Below are 18,752 nucleotides of genomic sequence, written 5' to 3'. Positions count from 1 at the left end.
TTAAACTTCTAGGGAAGGGAAGATGGTAAATATGGATGCTGCCAGCAACCAAACTTTAATTCCTGAAAAGAATTCTTGCGAAAGGGTACGATCAGAGGGGATTACAGCTCAAGTAAACGAAAACGAGAGAACAGAGAGGTTGATGATACTGAAAATAGTCAATGAAAACTTCAAATCGTACGCTGGGATACAAGAGCTTGGGCCATTTCATAAGGTGATGAAATGATCAATATTCTGTAGTACATTTTAAAATACTTAACGTAAACTTTTCTTAAAAGAGCATTATCATTTTGAAAATTTTGTAAGCTTAAAAAGATTGTCTTTCCAATTAATGAAATTTCATTGAAAATCAAGTTACTGTTAATGAATCACCAAACAATTGTACAAAACAATTAGGCTACAATCCTACAATACAACCAACTGTGGTACAAAATGACCATAAACCTTGTCAATCAACAGTATTAATGGTACTAATCATCTAAAAAAGTCAAAATACTCCAGTTATTGGTATCAACTATACAGTATTTATTTCTGTACATTGTACCTCTAAACATTGAATCTAGGCAACCTTGATTATGTTATTAATCTCAGTTGGCATAGTCTCCAGAAGCATTTTTTTATGACATGAGCAATAGCAGCAGCTGCTTCTGTGGTTATTTCATGCACTGATTGTTATGTCAGAGATGGCAGTTGTATCTTTGCACTCATATTGCATCATAAAGTGTCAAACTTAGCAGTCATTTTATGCACCAAACACTACATTTTCATGATTTATGTTTATTTATTTATTCAGAATTTCACCTCAATTGTTGGTCCAAATGGTAGTGGTAAATCAAATGTCATTGATGCTATGTTGTTTGTATTTGGTTATCGCTCCAATAAAATCAGGTCAAAGAAGATATCAAATCTGATTCACAATTCGGCAAATCAGCAGAATATTCAAAGCTGCACAGTTTCTGTGTATTTTCAAAAAATAACAGATCTGGTAAAGCTTTCTTTGCTCGATTCATATTTGTTTATTTTTTCTCTCATGAATTAGTAGCTAGCATCACAGATTTCATGAATAGTTTTAATATCTCTCTATAGTCACATTATTATTAGACTCTAATTTCATTTGCAGATCATTTAACAATCCAAAAATATGTAGGTAGTAAAATTTCAAAAACATTTGTGTTTCAACAAAACTACAAAAGGATACTTTAGAAAGCCATCATTTTCAACGGACCAGAAGATACTTTTTTTCTATTTGGTGGTGTTATTTGCTTTTTTTCAAATCTTATTTCTGTTTCTAATGACTGAAAACTTTTCATGATGGATGTTATAGATACTATGGTAAGGTGAATATTCTGGTTGTTAAATTTTCATGTTTTCAGAAAAAGAAACACCCAGTGATGTTAGTTTGTAAGTGGATGATTTTTGCTGGCATCAATTTGATTACTAAAATATCAACAAACACAAACGTAAAGCTTCCTTACATTTTTTACTTAGCTGTCCTTTGCTCGCAGATCAGAGTTGGCGAAATTTGAAAATTGAAATCTACTTTTATTCACCTGAAGTGCTTATATTTTGTTTAGCCTGGCAACGACTATGAAGTTATACCGGACAGTGAGATTGTTGTGTCAAGAACAGCTCGTAAAGACAATACCTCAGACTATTATTTAAATGGTCGAAAGACCCCATTCAAAGAGGTTGCTTCTGTCTTACGTGGATGTGGTATTGATCTGGATCATAATCGCTTCCTTATATTACAGGTAAGGAAGGCTTGTTTCAGTTAACTGGCCAATGTCGCTGTCAAGTAGGTTAATGATTGAAAAATGTTCACCTAATTTTATATAATGATTAGTTTCCCTGGCAGCCCTAATATCTGAATGCAACAGAACATAAATTTAAAAAGAATAATTGTGTTTAGTGAAAAGAAAATTGCCTTGATCTTTCTATATATGTACGTATATGCTCTAGCCTGAGTTACATGTTATGTGTTTGTGCTTTTTTACATTTTGTGCAAAAGGGTGCTTGATACAGAAACAAAATAGCAGTGATGTTCTCTAAAATTCTCAAAAATTTTAACAATAAATTTCTTGCCATTTTCAATGAATATTTACATGTCGTCATATTTGTTTTTCAGTATCTTTAAATGCATTCATAGATTAGATGTAACTGTTAACAAATGGTCACATTGAACATAGGTTCTCGCTACAGAATTCATGGTGAAAGTAAAAATCGAAATTTGACCTCCTTATATATTATAGAATAGGTCTGCTGACTTGCTCACTTGCTCACCTTGACAGCCAGCCATAAACTTCATTTAAAATTGTAGGGTGAAGTTGCTCCCCTTGACAGCCAGCCGTAAACTTCATCATTTAAAATTGTAGGGTGAAGTTGCTCACCTTGACAGCCAGCTGTAAACTTCATCATTTAAAATTGTAGGGTGAAGTTGCTCACCTTGACAGCCAGCCGTAAACTTCATTTAAAATTGTAGGGGGAAGTTGCTCACCTTGACAGACAGCCATAAACTTCATCATTTAAAATTGTAGGGAAGTTGCTCTCCTTGACAGCCAGCCATAAACTTCATCATTTAAAATTGTAGGGTGAAGTTGCTCACCTTGACAGCCAGCCATAAACTTCATCATTTAAAATTGTAGGGTGAAGTTGCTCACCTTGACAGCCAGCCATAAACTTCATCATTTAAAATTGTAGGGGGAAGTTGAACAAATTTCGATGATGAAACCCAAAGCTTCAACAGAACACGAGGAGGGAATGTTAGAGTATTTGGAGGATATCATTGGATCAAGTCGTTATAAACAGCCCATAGAGGATTGTGCAAAATCTGTGGAAGAATTAAACGAAGCTAGAGGAGAAAAGGTTTATGCTTTATTAAATGAAAAAATAGAAATTTCTATGAAGAAAATAATTGGTTTGTTCAACAAATACAACCAGTTTTTCTCAAAATTATTATCTTTGCTTGCATTTTGTTGTAGCATATTTTGCAAAAGAAAATCACGTTTACACAACATATAACGTTGTCTTTGCAGTACCGTCACTTTGGAGAATTGACTATGCTATGCTATGCATTTTATTTTATGTACGTTTACTCGTAGCTAAATCGCGTAAAGGCTGTGGAAAAGGAGAAAAATGAATTAGAGGGCAGTAAAAATGAGGCAGTCGAATATCTGAACATGCAAAACAGCATATGCAATGAAAAAAACAAACTTTATCAAAAAAACATGTAAGTGAAGAGCACAACTTGTGTAATAAATATCGTGATTCGTGTAAGTTTTGCTGTGTCATTTTATACCAAATTCCTGTAATTCGCACATTTTTGTCAGTATGTTTTGCTGTTTGTTGTAGATATGACAGCCATGGTGCAGACACAGAAGCAAAGGAGGAAAGAGACCGAGCTAAGGAAACTTACAGCGAACTTAAAAGGAAAATGGAGGAGTGTACAGGTACACAAATGCATTGTATTTTATACCTTACGATCTGGAGTAGCCATTTTTAATTGCGGTTTACATGCATTTAACTGGTGGTTACTTGTTTTCACTTTCTACGTATCCTGCCCACCGTTAGTTCTCTTTCTTCTGAGTGACAGTTTTTTTCCCTTCATTATTTTTTCTTCCTCTTTGTCATTTTATTGGCTTGTTTTCTTTGGTTCTTTTTTGGTATTACTTTTCTTCTTTGCATGTGTGTTTTGTTCCGGTCGCTGCTCTCGCGAGGAGCGGTGTTATCAGAAGGAGGCGTTTGCTTCATGTATTTGTGTTAAATTCCTATTTTTTAGGGCGGAAAAAAGCCAAAGGCAAAGAACTAAAGAAGCTTTCAATGTATCATTGTCGTTGTTTTATTATGAAATTTACGGTGCATAAGCTATAGTAGCTACAAAATTGCGAATTTTTTTGATTTTTCAGGAGTCAAGAAAAACAGGCTCAAGTCGCTGAAGAAAAAAAAGCGGCTTTCAACGAGTTTGAAAGAAACGACTTGAAATTAAGAGAAGTAAACGTGATTTGGCTTTATCAAATTATCTTTGGTGTCAGTACACATAAATTTTGTTTGAAATACACAGGAATTGAAACATAGAAAAGGCGAAAGTAAGAAAATAGAATCAAATTTAGCAAAAGAAAAGAAAAAGGTTGGTGGACAGTATCTGAAGGTTTTTTATTGAACTACAAGTAATTATACTTCAATAGATCTTTGGGAATTCTATTTTTTGTCCGTCGAGTTCTTAGATTTTTTTACAAATATTTAAGTGTACTTAAATGTGGCTAGAAGAGCCTAATCAAGACACGATTGAAGTTCGTTCTTGACTTCTTGGATATATGTAATCTAAAATTGTATAGGCATCGTTAAATCTAACAACAGCTACTGTTGAGCGACGATAAGGATAGAGTTACTGAGAACAGTAAATCCCAAAAAACGACAGGGTATAACGAAATTGTAGAAAACCCGAAAAAGGAAAAACATGAATCCATCCCATCAATGAAAAACAAAAGATAATGACAATTTTTGAGCTTGTTAGCAACGATTAAGTTTTTACAACAATTACTAGTGAATCGATGATTTCATATATTTATTTCATCAGTTGGAAGTATTGATGGAAGAACCTGGGAAAAATCAAAAGAAGCTCGAAGAACTCGAAGCAAAGAAATTGTCGGTTGAGGTGAGATGGAACTCCCGGTTATTTGAAGCAATTGCAATTGATCATATAACTTTCGTGCAACTGAACTCTTCCTTTTAACTGCAAATAATTGTACTACATAAATTTATGATAATCACTAGGAAAAGAAAAAAGTTGAAGACTCTAAACTGAATGAAATTATGGCAGGTTAGTATAAAGTAAATGATTTGAATCTGGGAGTATCGTTACATGTTCGTAAATGTGGATCGTCCAGGTTGGTATAGTCCTGAGAAGGACTGTTTTTGATGTTGTTGACTGACGTTTCGACAACCTTAGCGGTAGTCATCTTCAGAGTCAAAAAAAAAAGATGACTACCGCTAAGGTTGTCGAAACGTCAGTCAACAATAACAAAAGCAGGTAAGAATGTTGTTTAAAATGCCTCTGACGCATCATTTTTTATTCTTAGAAATAATAAGATTTTTGAAAACCCTGCGGGATTTTCTTTTCAACATTTAACATTACTTCGACATTTAACTTTTTAAGCTTTTGTGGTACGCGAATTAGATAATTTGGATGCTTTCCTGATTTATACTTATTCTTTACTTTCATTTATTCTTAACCAAATTTACAAATTTCCTTTACGTATATCTTGTAAGTGACTAGCTTACTTCAATAACAATCATAACTTTTTGGTAAACATGCGCATGCAGTTTAGTAGGTTAACTAGGAAAATAAAGTATGATTCCAACCAAGATATTAGAGACATTAAAGGTCAACTAGGAAAATAAAGTATGATTCCAACCAAGATAATAGCGACATTAAAGGTTAACTAGGAGAATAAAGTATGATTTCAACCAAGATATTAGAGACATTAAAGGTCAACTAGGAAAATAAAGTATGATTTCAACCAAGATATTAGAGACATTAAAGGTCAACTAGGAAAATAAAGTATGATTTCAACCAAGATATTAGAGACATTAAAGGTCAACTAGGAAAATAAAGTATGATTTCAACCAAGATATTAGAGACATTAAAGGTCAACTAGGAAAATAAAGTATGATTTCAACCAAGATATTAGAGACATTAAAGTTCCCAATTTAAATGTCATCAATGCTTCACGTGCTCAAGAAGTACGTTTACATGGGAATATAAATCATTTTTGCTTCAAAATTGCTCGTATTTTGCATGTTTAGGTTTGAAAGTGGAAACACAAGGTCTTCAGGTTGAAAAAGAGGTATTAGCTGCATTTTATGTGCCTATACATTCTAATATACATCTACCCAACTAGTCATCTCATGTCCGAGAATGGCTTTATTTTGATTGCTTATTTCAAAATCACAATTCAACCTTCTCGATCATTTTTTGTCAACACTTTTCAAATATTTTCCCCTTCAAGACTTTTTTTTAAAAAAGTTTCGTTGCACATTTCATTGTCGTTTTTTCTCCAGGCAAAAGAACGTCAGCTTTTAGAGCTGAGCAAGTCCGTCAACGCAGCTAAATCAAAGGTAAAATGGTTTATTTTCGTATTTCATTTTATCGAGTGAATGAACGTGTTATGTATGCATTATAAACATGGTATCTTTTTGTATTTATGAATGCGTTAGCTTGACGTCGCTATGAGTGAACTGGAAATATACAGTACTCAACAAGATGGCTTAAAAAATCAGATGAAAGAGGCCATGGAAAACCTCAAGAATGGCAAAGAAAAATTGAAAGACTTGAAAAGGTTAACGTGAATCTCTTTGAATTAAATGGATGTATCTACGTTGGTTTGCCAAACAAGGTTTTATTGTTAGACGTGTTTATAATCAATAACGATACTATTTTATGTGATTGTATATTATGTACTTATTATTACGACTGAAAATCTTGATAGTCTACATCCTGGAACATTGTTCTCCAGCATTCCAAAATGCAACGGGCTTTAATGTTGAATCCATAGCAGTATTCTTACTAGGACGTATTTTGTCTTTTATCAGAGACATGGAGACAATAACTAAGGAACTTCCCGAGAACAAAAAACAACTCAGTAAAACTAAAAAGGATTTGGAGAAAGTTGAACACGAAGAAAAGAAACTTTGCGATGAGGTGTGCATGGTTGTTTATGTTAGCAAATTGTAACACAACTATACGTCTGTGAAAGTAACATTTTATTGTTAAAACATTTAAGTTGCGGTTATCTCGTTCAAAAGCCGAAGAAGCAAGAAGTGCACTACATGCTGTTAGTAGTAGGTGGGTACCTATGGCACTAATTTTACAGTGCTTTTGTCTTTTCTTTGATCTCATTCAAATCTTCTGTCCAGTTCATTTTTTGGTTTTTTGTTGCAATCATATATACAGTAGAACGTGTATCAAGCGGTCGTAAGGCAATGTCAAAAAAAATTCATGATATAAATACCGACCTTTATTAAACGGTCACCTCTATTAAGCGGACGCAGCCACCTTTTCCAATGTCCCAAACTTAAATTTTCATTGTTTTGAAAATGTATTAAACGGTCATGTAAGGTAAATACACCACATAATAAAATATATGATTAAATATTTTTTCTAGGTGTCACTTATATTGTATACAAGTCTTTATCTTGTATTTGTCTTCTGCAATCACTCAAAAGTGTCAGCAATATTTTGTGTGGACGTATTACACCAGCAATTTCAATTTTTTTACGTCCCTTCAGCTTTTGACAAGAAAACATATCTCCAAGAAAGGGATATGCGCATGGAATTTATAAGTTATAACCACCTTCTCTGTTGACAGGCTTGCAATTGATTATGTTTCAGCAGTGTGAGCCGTGACATTATTATGTATACTATTTTCTAATTTGAACTAAGATAAAAATTGCTTTGTATAGTGTTTTTGTGGGTTAATTGCCATGTACGTTGATGAACAATACCGATTGGTTCAAATTTAGTTGTATTAAATATTACACGTAGCCCGTCTGGTGATTTTCCCGACGATCTGTATTAAGCGGTCACACGAAAAATCCCCAAAGGTGACCGCTTAATACAGGCTCTGCTGTAGTTCTTTGTCTACGTCCCTTTGAGCTTAAGACACCATTGTTTTTTTTAGGAAGGGTTACGTATTTACGTATACGTCCCCGAATTTAAGACGCCTTTTTTGGGAAGGTATACGTAGTTTGCTTTGCCGAACGCTATGTCTACGGAACTTCGTTAGCTTAGGGATCTTGTAACGCTTTCAAACTTTTAATGGTTATTTTCAATGCGGGAAATACCGACTACGAATAATTCAAATCGTGCGTTAATGCCAACATGATATTAGATAAAGTTTAATCCATTGTAATCCATTGTAAAATGACGCAGAATATACTTAACGTTATAGACATCAAGTAGGACTTTCACCAAACTATCCAAAATGTTAATATATTTGTACAATCAGGTTGATAAATTTGAACGTGCTCATTAAAAAACTCGGATTAGCTAGCCAGCCAAACATTGAAGGCATTTGAAAGGCATTCTCAATTTTGTTGCATAGCACTTAATGATCGAATTTTATACGTACAAACTTGGTAATATGTTGTAACATCAAAATTTTACCGATTTAAAAATCTAGAGGAAAGGTTCTAGAAGCCTTGTTGAAGGAAAAGCAATCAGGAAATTTGAAAGGAGTGTACGGAAGATTGGTAAGAATCGTAAGACATGTTTACTTGTGTACTTGGTATAGCATTACCTTGTACAGTGGTAGCCCGATATTTTGGACTTTTCTTTTTTCCTTGTGGACATCGAAATAGTGCGGTGTGACTGTACCTATTATGAATTGATGATGACTACTCCTTTTTGTCGTCGTGCTTTTCGGAATTACCATGAACTGTGTAGTAGCAGTAACAATGAGCTGAAGCATGTCTGAGTGCTGTCGTTTTTTAGGGTGATCTAGGTGCGATTGATGATAAATATGACGTTGCAATAAGCACTGCTTGTGGACCTCTAGATAACATTGTATGCGATACGATTGATATTGCTCAAAAATGCGTCAACTTTTTGAAAAGAAACAACATTGGCTCGGCCACATTCATTGCTTTGGACAAGGTGCGTAAATAAATAAATATATACATTATTTGATGCCGTATGATGTTTCTCGGAATCCAAGAAAGTTTCTTTTTCTGTTGTTTTCTCCTTTGATGTTTTTCATCACCAAAATCCATGATGAACCTTTTTTTGTCACATTTACAGATGGAGCATTGGAGAAAGAATGCCACGAGTACAATTAAAACGTATGACTAAGCATGATCAAATATCGTAAATGATCTAACACCTATCAAACACACGGCTCGTATCTAATAAACGCCCCTCCCCAGCACTCGTCTTCTACCCCTATCCCTAATAGACACCCTTCACAATTCAATTATCATAACATTATAATAGTGGTCGTCGGTTAAGGAACCATAAATTTGATCTTAGTGTGTGTTCACCCAAATGCGACAGAAATGATGACGTAAACGCCTCGTGTCTGCACCTCCTCCCCCCTCCCATAGAACCGATTTTTGTAGTTAATTCAACACCCCGGACGTTTGTTAGATCATTTAAGGTAAGAATGAAAATGAGATGTTGATGGTTACCCAATTTTTTTTACTATAGACCAGAAAATGTTGCCAGGTTGTTTGATTTAGTGAAATTGAAAAACGACAAATTAAAAACGGCATTTTATTTCGCCTTACGAGATACTCTTGTTAGTAAAGATCTTGAGCAAGCTACTCGTATTTCAGATAAGGTATTTTTTTGCTTTTATTCCGTCTGTGTTGAATGGAGAATGCGTTTTTATGAAGGATGGATGATTTTTACAGGGCGGCAAGAGATGGCGTGTTGTGTCCCTGGCAGGAGAACTTGTTGAACAATCAGGTTACTGGCTGATCATATCGTATGGTATATGTAGCTACATATCACGGGCCGGTAATTTAATGTAAGAATGTTGTAGGCCATCAGATCTCACCGTTAATTGTAATTGCGATATCTTAAAATCGACGATGTAGAGTGCGTTTTGCGAAGTAATGTACATAGGACTGCGAGGCAATTGATATTCTAAAAATGAAGGGGGTGTCCCATAATGCATGTTGTTTATTAGCTTTAGTTTGGGTTGATGTCAATTCTTCAGAGAATACTGTAGTTTTGTTTACACAGTATTTTGCAAGTTCCATTTTACTTTCATTCTTGCAAGTAGAAAATATATATTTCTTGATTCGAAATCGTTGTCGACATTTGTATGTGAACACTTTCAACCTCCGGAGAACCCGCAATTTTTTTTGAAAATCGTCAAATATATCATATGATCCTTTCCCTTTGGGAACTCGATTATTTATTTACGTATGTATAATATTTACTTTGTCATGTAAGGGGCGATGACTGGTGGGGGCACTAAAGTCAGTCGCGGAAGAATGGGATCAAGTGTTGTACAGAACGTCACTCCACAAGAACTTAAAGAACTTGAGAAGAAACTTGAAGCGCAAACACATCGGCTTGAGGTTTTTAATACTACAAACATTGTCAAGACACCATTTAGTTTCCTGGCATGATTAACCTTAGGAATTACTTACAGACCTTTTTTGTACATCAAATTAGGAATGCCGAAGCTCAAAAAAGAGTTTGGAAGAAGCCCAGGACGATTTGATAAAGACTGTTACATCACAAGAGCATCAACTTCAGAAAAACAAATTGGAAGTTCAAGTAAGTTGAATGACGACTGGCTAAAATATAGCGTGTATTACAACGTATATGGTGTTGGGGGTAGAACTTCCAGTAAAGGTCAAGAAGCCAAGGCTCATCGAAAGTTGATTTAAAGACAACGCTCATTTCATCGACAAATTATAAAATTATTCATCGTTGTTGTTACTCAATACGACGCATGCAATCACTATACATAGGCGCTGACTGAACAAGAAAGAGTTTTGAATGATCAAATTAAGAATCTTCAGATTCAGTTAGAACAAACAGTGCCAGATCAAAATCACCTCCAAAAACTGGAAACGAAAGTGAAAGAGAGCGAAAAAGGTACGAAATGTTGTATGAAACTGTTTACATCATTTCTATATAATTGAAAAAGGCGGACATGTTACTCCATATTCGTAACCTGTTTTAAAATATGGAATGCGACAGTTTTAACGGATTTTTTTTTTCACAACTATAATTTTCATATTTAGAATGGAAAAAAGAATCATCCGTATCTACAAAAGTTGAAGCTGAAATACAAAGGTATGAGATAACGGATAAAAATATAAATGCGCTAAAAGAAGATAAATACAACAAAAATAGCCATGCATTGTGGTTGGTTGCATCAAACATTAATGGCCAGTTGCTTGGCTTCAAAGTCGATTACTCTGTAAATTCTAGAATATTTTTATCATTTCTGTACAGATCAGTGTTATATCCTATGTAACATTCTAATCTATCAATTTTTTATTTAGTTTGCATAAGCAAATAATGGATATCGGTGGCTCAAAACTGAAGGCACAGCAGGCAAGCATCAATTGGTGTCTATAAAAATATCTGGTGTCAGTGTTAATAAATAGATTTGATGGTTACGAATCCTTGTGAGAACACATGTTCTTTAGTTTATACTAATAAAATTGGTTTCTATGAGATTGATGTATTTTCAAAATTTATGTTCTCCTTTGAAGAGCATGTGCGACATGTTAAAGACGGTTTCATCGTTTCAGACATCCAAAATTTGAGTATGCGACAATTTATCACAAAAAGTAAGTTATAAACTGTTTTTCTTTTCAGGCAAAAGTGGACATATTTAGTAAAGGGATTGATGAAATTACTCGGGAAATAACTAAAACAAACGTTGCTTTAAAGTCATCAAACAGGTGCGATTCTTTTACCTTTGATCACATTTACGATGATTCTTTGACATTGGTTACATGCACATTAATGCCTCCAAAAGTTCAATTCGATATACTGTTGTATGCTGGATGTTCTCATGATATAGACATTGTTATCTATTATTCTCAATTCTTTAGAAATATTGCTAAATCGGAAGAGAAAATTCTATCCCTTGAAAAGGAAATTCAAGAAAATAAAGACGCTATTGAAGCACTGCAGGTGTGGTTTTTTGTTGTCTGTTTTTTCAAGGACATTTACTGCTACACTCAATCTCATTTTTTTTCTTTTTGACGTTGGCTTTACGTACAAAGAAATTGCTGTCAACGTTGTTAGTTTTTTGTCTTTAGAAAGAATTCAATGAACTTGATCAAAATGCGGCAAAGGTCTTCGCTGATTTTAATGAAGCGCAGGTAATATTCTCTCAATCATGTTTCAGATTACATCTCACCGACTATATATATATATATATATATATATATATATATATATATATAAAAGATAAAAGTTTCTCCGGATATCGTTTTATCTTTTATGTATTAAATGCCTGGATTACAAATTTTCAAACTTATATATATATATGTATAGCTATAGTCGTGAGTTGTAATCTGACATGGTTGAGAGAATTTTTACATTCAACTACGAGGGCGAATGACGATAGATTGTAGCTAAAATTGAAAATCTGGGATTTATTATTACTTTTAGAAACAAATGAAGGAATGTGTGGAAACGTTATCGTCATTGAGAAAGGAATACGAACAGGTGGAAGAGGAATATAATAAAATGAAGAGCGAGGAGGTCGATATAAAAAATTATTTGGAGAAATGTGATTCTCACGTGAAAGAAAATGACGCTAAAATTAGACATTGGAAAAATCAGGTGATTGATTGGTACAAGATAGATCGTACTTTTTGCTGTTACAATTTTTACTTTGTTGTTTACATTTTTGCTTGACGTAGTAATCTTGGAAATTTGAAAATCACCCTCCTTTAATTTGGTTGGATTATTTTAATTTAGATCAGTAAACTAGAAATTCAGTCAGTTGGTTTGAACAATGAAGATGAACAGACATTGCCTACGTTCAATGAAAACGAGCTGCAAAATTTTGATAAGACCGCCATTAAGGTAGGTAGTGGTTTCTAGGTTTTCCTTCTTTATCCATTGACAGCAGCTTCACTTACCATCTTCATCCATTTGTTGGGATGTTCACATGCCTTTGTATTGCTGAAATGTATGTTTAACTTTGGTGAATATCGATGAGGAAGCCTCGCTAAGTTTTATGAAACAAGAGCGTTGTTTTTGTAACAGAATGAAATCGAAGCTTTGGAAGAAAGGTTGCGTGAGATGACACCAAACATGGCAGCCATTGAGGAATATCGTAAAAAGGTTCGTTAGATAACTTGCATCATTTAATTATATTCATTATAATTATATAATTCTGAATTTTGTATTTACTACTGTTATCTGCTATGTTGATTGACTCTCATTAAAAAAAGTGCTACAGTATTAAAAGAATTAAGAAAACCCTGCAAAATGGCGGTAATTTTCATTCACAGGAAATTTTTCCTAAACCTAATTATTGTGTTCTATAAAATCAATAATGGGTTTTCATTCTCTATCCCCGAGTGGAGCTTTCACTTTACCATTACTGTAATTCAACGTGTGAATTACGTAAATTCCATGATAAATAACAATGTTGGATTTTGGAAAAAAGAATTTCCTGTGATTTAGGAAGAGCAGTACCTACAACGTGTGAACGAGCTTGACGAGATCACCGAACAACGTGACAACAAGCGAAAGGAGTATGAAACTTTGAGAACGAAGAGATTGAACCAGTTTATGGAAGGATTTTTGACTATCACGATGAAGTTAAAGGAAATGTATCAGGTATTTTTTTCTCGTAGTCCTTACACCATGAGAAGAAGAAAAACTCGCGCTACCTTTGCCACTTCTGGTTGGTTTATCCTGGAATCTCCTTTTTTGACAGTAGTTTACATAGTTCAGATTTGACCTGAACTTTGGCAATTGTGACCATTATTATTCTGTTCCTGATATAATAATCAATTGAGAATGTCAGGAGTTATTCGTTGATCTGTGTTATCTAAGCAATAACTTGCATGCACTTTCATTGCTCGTAAATGTATAGCTACTTTAAAAATACTAAGTTTAATTATATTGTCATTGCATGCATCCTTTAGATGATCACTCTCGGTGGTGATGCGGAGTTGGAACTTGTTGATAGCTTGGATCCTTTTACTGAAGGTGTCGTCTTTAGCGTCAGACCACCAAAAAAAACATGGAAAAACATCTCGAATCTTTCTGGTGGAGAAAAAACACTCAGCTCGTTAGCTCTCGTTAGTATGAAAATTAACGCCGAATGCATTCACATGAATTGTTTTCTTTTACGATGTTTGAAAAATATTTTAATCCCTCAAATTATCGCTAGATTTTTGTTATATTTATATATTGTATAGCTTAATATATTTGCTAACAAATTTAGGTTTTTATGGTATTGTTTCAGGTGTTTGCTCTTCATCACTTCAAACCTACACCATTGTACGTGATGGATGAGATAGACGCAGCTCTTGATTTTCGGAATGTTTCCATTGTTGCTCATTATATCAAAGTAAGTACTGACGTTATTTTTAATTATTTCGTCACATCGATATCGTTATTGTGCGATTTAGACTTTCAAGTTGTTTTGGAAGCTTGGTTAATTTGATTACATTACAATAGTCAGGCATTGAATTGCGTTTCCACTATTCAGGAGCGAACTAAGAATGCACAATTCATAATCATCAGTTTGAGAAACAACATGTTTGAACTGGCAGATCGTCTTGTTGGTATATACAAAACTCATGACTGTACAAAGAGTGTGACCATCAATCCATCCTTAGTTGCTTCTAAATGCTCAATGGTTCAAGCTGAGACATAAAAAACAACAAAAAGATAAGTTTTTCATTTAATATCTCATTGTATATGGTGGTATATCATTTAGTGGTGTGGTAGCAAATATATATATATTTACATATATGTATGGTATGTGCAATGGTTTGTGGAAGGACGAAGCATGTAGTATAAAAATTGGAAGGTATCACACCATGCTGGTACAATACATTACAAAAACAAATTTTTGTTTTGTGACATCTTCTCTTTGCTTCCTGTAAAAACAGCTTGGCTTTGAAATGATTGAAAAAAGTTTGTTAAAAAGGTTTTTTTAGAAAATCTAGAGATGTCACAAAAGACAACATATTGCTAAAGGCAAAACTTCACCCGACAGGCTTGGCATGTGTAAAAGATTATTTAGTAATTTCACTCAGATCATTTACATCTGTTTCCTACTTTCCTCATTCAAAAATTGCTTAAAGTTCATGAATTCCTTTGACTCAAAATTATGCTACTTGCAGTCAACTGTACTAAACTTGTATTAGTGAGATTATCATAGAGGTGATCAGCATTTTTTGTGAGTTTAATTTAGTGGTGACTTTTCTCTTTTTGTAAAATACTTAAAACCTTCAAGGCCTAAACTTTTAGTTATAATGGGTTTCAAATTTAGAGATTTTCTAGAGACTCTGAGGATTGCAAAGCGATATAAATATATTACCAAACTAATAAATGTGGAATATGAAATTTTTAAAAGACATATAAAAGCATCCAATATATTTACAAATAATAAATACCATTATAATTAACATAAAATTACCTCTTCCGTGTACCCTAATTCTATATACAATATCTACATAAAATATGTTACATTGTTTCACGTGCCTATTTCCATTTCAGTTAGCTTTGAGTATTGCCATTGTGGCAAGACCTAAAGATAAAAAATAGATGATGGTAATATGAAAAACAACCTCAACAAAATAATAAATTACTCTAAGCACTTTAAAGATTACAAAATGTGTGTCACTTCATTTACAAATAGAGTAATGTGAAAAGATCTAAAAAACATCAAAGATATACCTAATATGTAAGCTGCAATCAACTTTTGATTGATAGTTAAATGTAAATAGAATGGCATTGATGATATTTCACCAACAGTTGGTAACACAAGAGCAATAAGACATATTGCACATAAAATTATGATCAATGCACTAGGACCACTTCTCACTTCAGAATGAACTAAAATATATAATTATTGTGTTGTGAGTTAGAGCTAAGCAGTACTGGTATGTTAAAAACCAATTTCACGTTTTTTTACCTTTAAAATCTTGATGACTTCTCAAAGATTTTTTAGCTGAATTGGCTGGAAATTTTTTCTGAAAACCACAGAAATGATGATTCTATCAAGTCATGTGTTGAGTTTAGAATATTTATGTTAATATCATATAACTACAATCATAATCATAGAAGTAAAATGGTATGGTTAGTCTTTAAAATCCAGATCAAAATAAATGACAAACTTATAAGATTGGCTGTGCAGGATATTAGTGGTATAAAAACAGTCTAATATTTTTTCTTTGAGAAAAATCAGTACTTTTGTTTTCAAATAATAATCGTTTTTACATTACACATACTTAAACATTTGCAACTAAGACGTCAGACTTGTTAAATTACTACAATGCATAAAAATGTTTACCTTATCTATATTTTCCTTTTTATTCACCACTGAAGCTGCAATCACTTTTTCTCCTATGCGCTTTTGTATTCCATGCTCAAATAAGCACAGGCGAAATTTGTCAGTTCTTTCTGTGTGATTTTTTATTTCCAGACAACGTATTACACTAAAATGTAAGTTGAAAGAAAAAATGAAACATGTAATTACATCCAGAAATGATTAATAGGCATGTTGATCTTCAAAACAACTTACATGTCAACACAACAGTGTGGTTTGATGACTCCTTGAGCTTCTGTTACTTTGTATAAACGAGGTGCTGTTCCAAACACTGAATTTAAGCAAAGTAATTGTCATTGATGTTTATGATATATAACCACATAAAACAAAATTGTCCAGGAAGGTCATCACAGATCATACTGTTAAAAAAACTTACCTTTATATTCTACAGAAAATGTGTAGGGGTTGTAAACGGTTAGAACTTCCTTGAATGTGGATTGGTCATCAGCAAAGAATGTTAGTGACTCCGGAAATACAAACACTGGTAGCCTACCATCTTTTAAATGTGATGACTTCATACAACTGAAAATTTTGATTGAAACATAAAAGAGATCGTACAGTGGACGTGTCGATGTTTGAAGTCAAATTCTGTTGGGTTTTATTCTTATTAAACATTTTCAAATCATAGCTGTCGATGCACGTAGCTCTATAGCAGTTTTTGAATTTCACACATTTTTTTGAACAAAACTTTTGGTCTATCCAACATCATCGACATTACACTGAGGACAATGAAAAATAGACCAAAATTTAATACCATTTATGGAAAAAAAAATTAATTAAAATCATATTCTCCTTTGACATTCAAATAACCATTTAACTTACTGCCTATTGTCTATTATTTGATCTCTCAAGAGTCCTTGGCTGATGTGTCTTTGCAATGACGAGATTCTTCACTTATCATGCAAGAAACCGATTCGCTCGGTGTCAGTGATATTGACGTTTATAATTTTCAAATTTACAGTCTACACCATTGTCTACACTTCAAAATTACTAATCGAAGGCTCCAAAACAAATGATTGCACAATAAGGCAAGCGCGCAAGGCATGCCGGAATTTGGCATCATAATTTCGATTTTCGACGTATTCAAATTACAGTCAAAGAACATCGCTGATTGGCAATTTGATTCGGAGAATTTTGTTATCTATCAACCAGCAAATAGATAATTGTTATACTTTGGCTCTATGATTTCTCAGTATTAAATACATAAACAATTAATACTTTGTAGATTGTAAACACAAAGTAAACAAAACATTCAATCATTCGACTTTAGACGACTACGCCTAAGTCATCTTCAGTGGTAAAAGTAAATATTTCTTTCCAGAATGTCTGTTTTTATGAGAGTACATATAACTGTTATACGCCATGCTTCTATTTTCAGTGAATGCAGGAGTTCCACCAAGAATTTCCTGACATAAGGGCAATGACTTCATTGATTTCTTTCTAGAATGTCTGTTTTTATGGCAGTATATATAACTGTTATACGCCATGCTTCTATTTTCAATGAACGCAGGAGTTCCACCAAGAATTTCCTGACATAAGGGCACTGACTTCATTGATTTCTTTCTAGAATGTTTGTTTTTTATGGGAGTATATATAACTGTTATACGCCATGCTTCTATTTTCAGTGAACGCAGGAGTTCCACCAAGAATTTCCTGACATAAGGGCACTGACTTCATTGATTTCTTTCTAGAATGTTTGTTTTTTATGGGAGTATATATAACTGTTATACGCCATGCTTCTATTTTTGGTGAATGCAGGAGTTCCACCAAGAATTTCCTGACATAGAGGCACTTACTTCAGTGATTTCTTTCTAGAATGTCTGTTTTTATGGGAGTATATATAACTGTTATACGCCATGCTTCTATTTTTGGTGAATGCAGGAGTTCCACAATGAGTTTCCTGACATAGGGGTTAACTAAGGTCCGCCACAGGGGGACTTGGCTCATTTGACCACACACAAAGTTGGTTCTTTAAAATTATCAATCCCTGCTTAAAGGATATCAGTAAAGCATAGTTGGTTTAGGAAATAATAATTTATATCTATAAAATTTATCAACATGGTGTACTTGAAGTAATAGATTATCTGTTAGCACGTAAGACGTACGATGTGCAACTGTCCTTAAATTTTGAAAACTTTGCAAAACTTGGGAAAAATAGTCAAGGAAATAGGGAAAATTGTGCATAAAGTCATGTATTTCTTCATGAGACTAAATATGGCGTATAGACGTATAAAAATACGAAATGTGTTTGTGAAAAAAGGTTACACGGCCAATTGATAATACAAATCTGCATGGGATTAAAAATTCCTACAAAGGCTTTTAGAACAGTTTGAAATTTGGGCAAGTAAACCACTACCCTCTATAAACTTAAAGCTCCCGTACGCCTATGGTTGTTAAGGCCGTAATCATCATTACTATTTTTAGGACAGAAATGTTACTTCTTAATTTGTTGAGCGGCATATAGGGCTGCATATTCCTTGATTATGTAAACTAATAAAATATTTCAAAAGTGATCATTTCTTTTTTAAAATTGAAAATTTTGAAGTCATTGTTTGCCAACTTCGGCGAAATGCAATTTTTTAGATAGTCATATCAAACTTGTATCTCCTTCTCGGCCTGAGCAGATAAAAAATGTGCAGACGTTTTGCACTTTAAAGTCGCTTGACGAAAACTTCAGTTGCGAAGAGATGAAAACTGTTT

At 33.6% G+C, this 18,752-nt stretch overlaps 2 protein-coding genes across 3 annotated transcripts; one reads left to right on the top strand and one right to left on the bottom strand.

The window, feature by feature from the left end:
* Positions 1–5: 5 nt before the first annotated feature.
* Positions 6–14,567, top strand: LOC124446159 (structural maintenance of chromosomes protein 4-like). Its single transcript, XM_046996980.1, has 36 exons — positions 6–214; positions 794–985; positions 1,575–1,751; positions 2,698–2,862; positions 3,099–3,226; positions 3,349–3,446; positions 3,776–3,818; positions 3,903–3,987; positions 4,058–4,123; positions 4,574–4,651; positions 4,771–4,816; positions 5,803–5,843; positions 6,058–6,114; positions 6,214–6,335; positions 6,589–6,697; positions 6,780–6,841; positions 8,178–8,247; positions 8,489–8,650; positions 8,795–8,835; positions 9,200–9,332; positions 9,406–9,460; positions 9,953–10,080; positions 10,178–10,282; positions 10,480–10,606; positions 10,756–10,807; positions 11,020–11,071; positions 11,339–11,424; positions 11,578–11,659; positions 11,788–11,850; positions 12,143–12,316; positions 12,455–12,562; positions 12,746–12,823; positions 13,169–13,324; positions 13,636–13,791; positions 13,959–14,063; positions 14,205–14,567. The coding sequence occupies exons 1-36, from the start codon at positions 23–25 to the stop codon at positions 14,370–14,372; spliced, it is 3,762 nt and encodes a 1,253-aa protein (XP_046852936.1). The 5' UTR covers positions 6–22; the 3' UTR covers positions 14,373–14,567.
* A 449-nt stretch (positions 14,568–15,016) lies between these two features.
* Positions 15,017–17,059, bottom strand: LOC124446160 (motile sperm domain-containing protein 1-like). 2 transcript variants are annotated; one of them, XM_046996981.1, is made up of 7 exons: positions 16,875–17,059; positions 16,429–16,574; positions 16,248–16,323; positions 16,017–16,161; positions 15,639–15,696; positions 15,401–15,559; positions 15,017–15,251 (listed from the first exon to the last, which is right to left on the bottom strand). In XM_046996981.1, the coding sequence occupies exons 2-7, from the start codon at positions 16,568–16,570 to the stop codon at positions 15,217–15,219; spliced, it is 615 nt and encodes a 204-aa protein (XP_046852937.1). In that variant the 5' UTR covers positions 16,571–16,574; positions 16,875–17,059; the 3' UTR covers positions 15,017–15,216. The 2 variants fall into 2 exon arrangements, with proteins under 2 accessions (XP_046852937.1, XP_046852938.1); XM_046996982.1 differs by lacking the exon at positions 16,875–17,059 and having other exon boundaries at positions 16,429–16,784.
* Between the last annotated feature and the right edge of the window lie 1,693 nt (positions 17,060–18,752).

The sequence above is a fragment of the Xenia sp. Carnegie-2017 genome, unplaced genomic scaffold (assembly GCF_021976095.1).
Source record: "Xenia sp. Carnegie-2017 unplaced genomic scaffold, XeniaSp_v1 HiC_scaffold_22, whole genome shotgun sequence".
In the NCBI taxonomy this organism is placed as follows: domain Eukaryota; kingdom Metazoa; phylum Cnidaria; class Anthozoa; order Malacalcyonacea; family Xeniidae; genus Xenia; species Xenia sp. Carnegie-2017.
Note: the sequence above shows the minus strand (reverse complement) of the source record. Positions and strands in the feature narration are given on the sequence as shown.

Excerpts from the sequence above, each read along its gene's own strand:
- LOC124446159 (XM_046996980.1), top strand. The coding sequence starts at position 23 with ATGGTAAATATGGATGCTGCCAGCAACCAAACTTTAATTCCTGAAAAG. Across the intron at positions 3,447-3,775 it reads GAAAATGGAGGAGTGTACAG|GGCGGAAAAAAGCCAAAGGC; the intron begins GTACACAAATGC and ends CCTATTTTTTAG. Across the intron at positions 10,283-10,479 it reads AAAACAAATTGGAAGTTCAA|GCGCTGACTGAACAAGAAAG; the intron begins GTAAGTTGAATG and ends CACTATACATAG.
- LOC124446160 (XM_046996981.1), bottom strand. The coding sequence starts at position 16,570 with ATGAAGTCATCACATTTAAAAGATGGTAGGCTACCAGTGTTTGTATTT. Across the intron at positions 15,697-16,016 it reads AAAAGGAAAATATAGATAAG|AAAAAATTTCCAGCCAATTC; the intron begins GTAAACATTTTT and ends TGTGGTTTTCAG. Across the intron at positions 15,560-15,638 it reads AAGTCATCAAGATTTTAAAG|TTCATTCTGAAGTGAGAAGT; the intron begins GTAAAAAAACGT and ends TATATATTTTAG.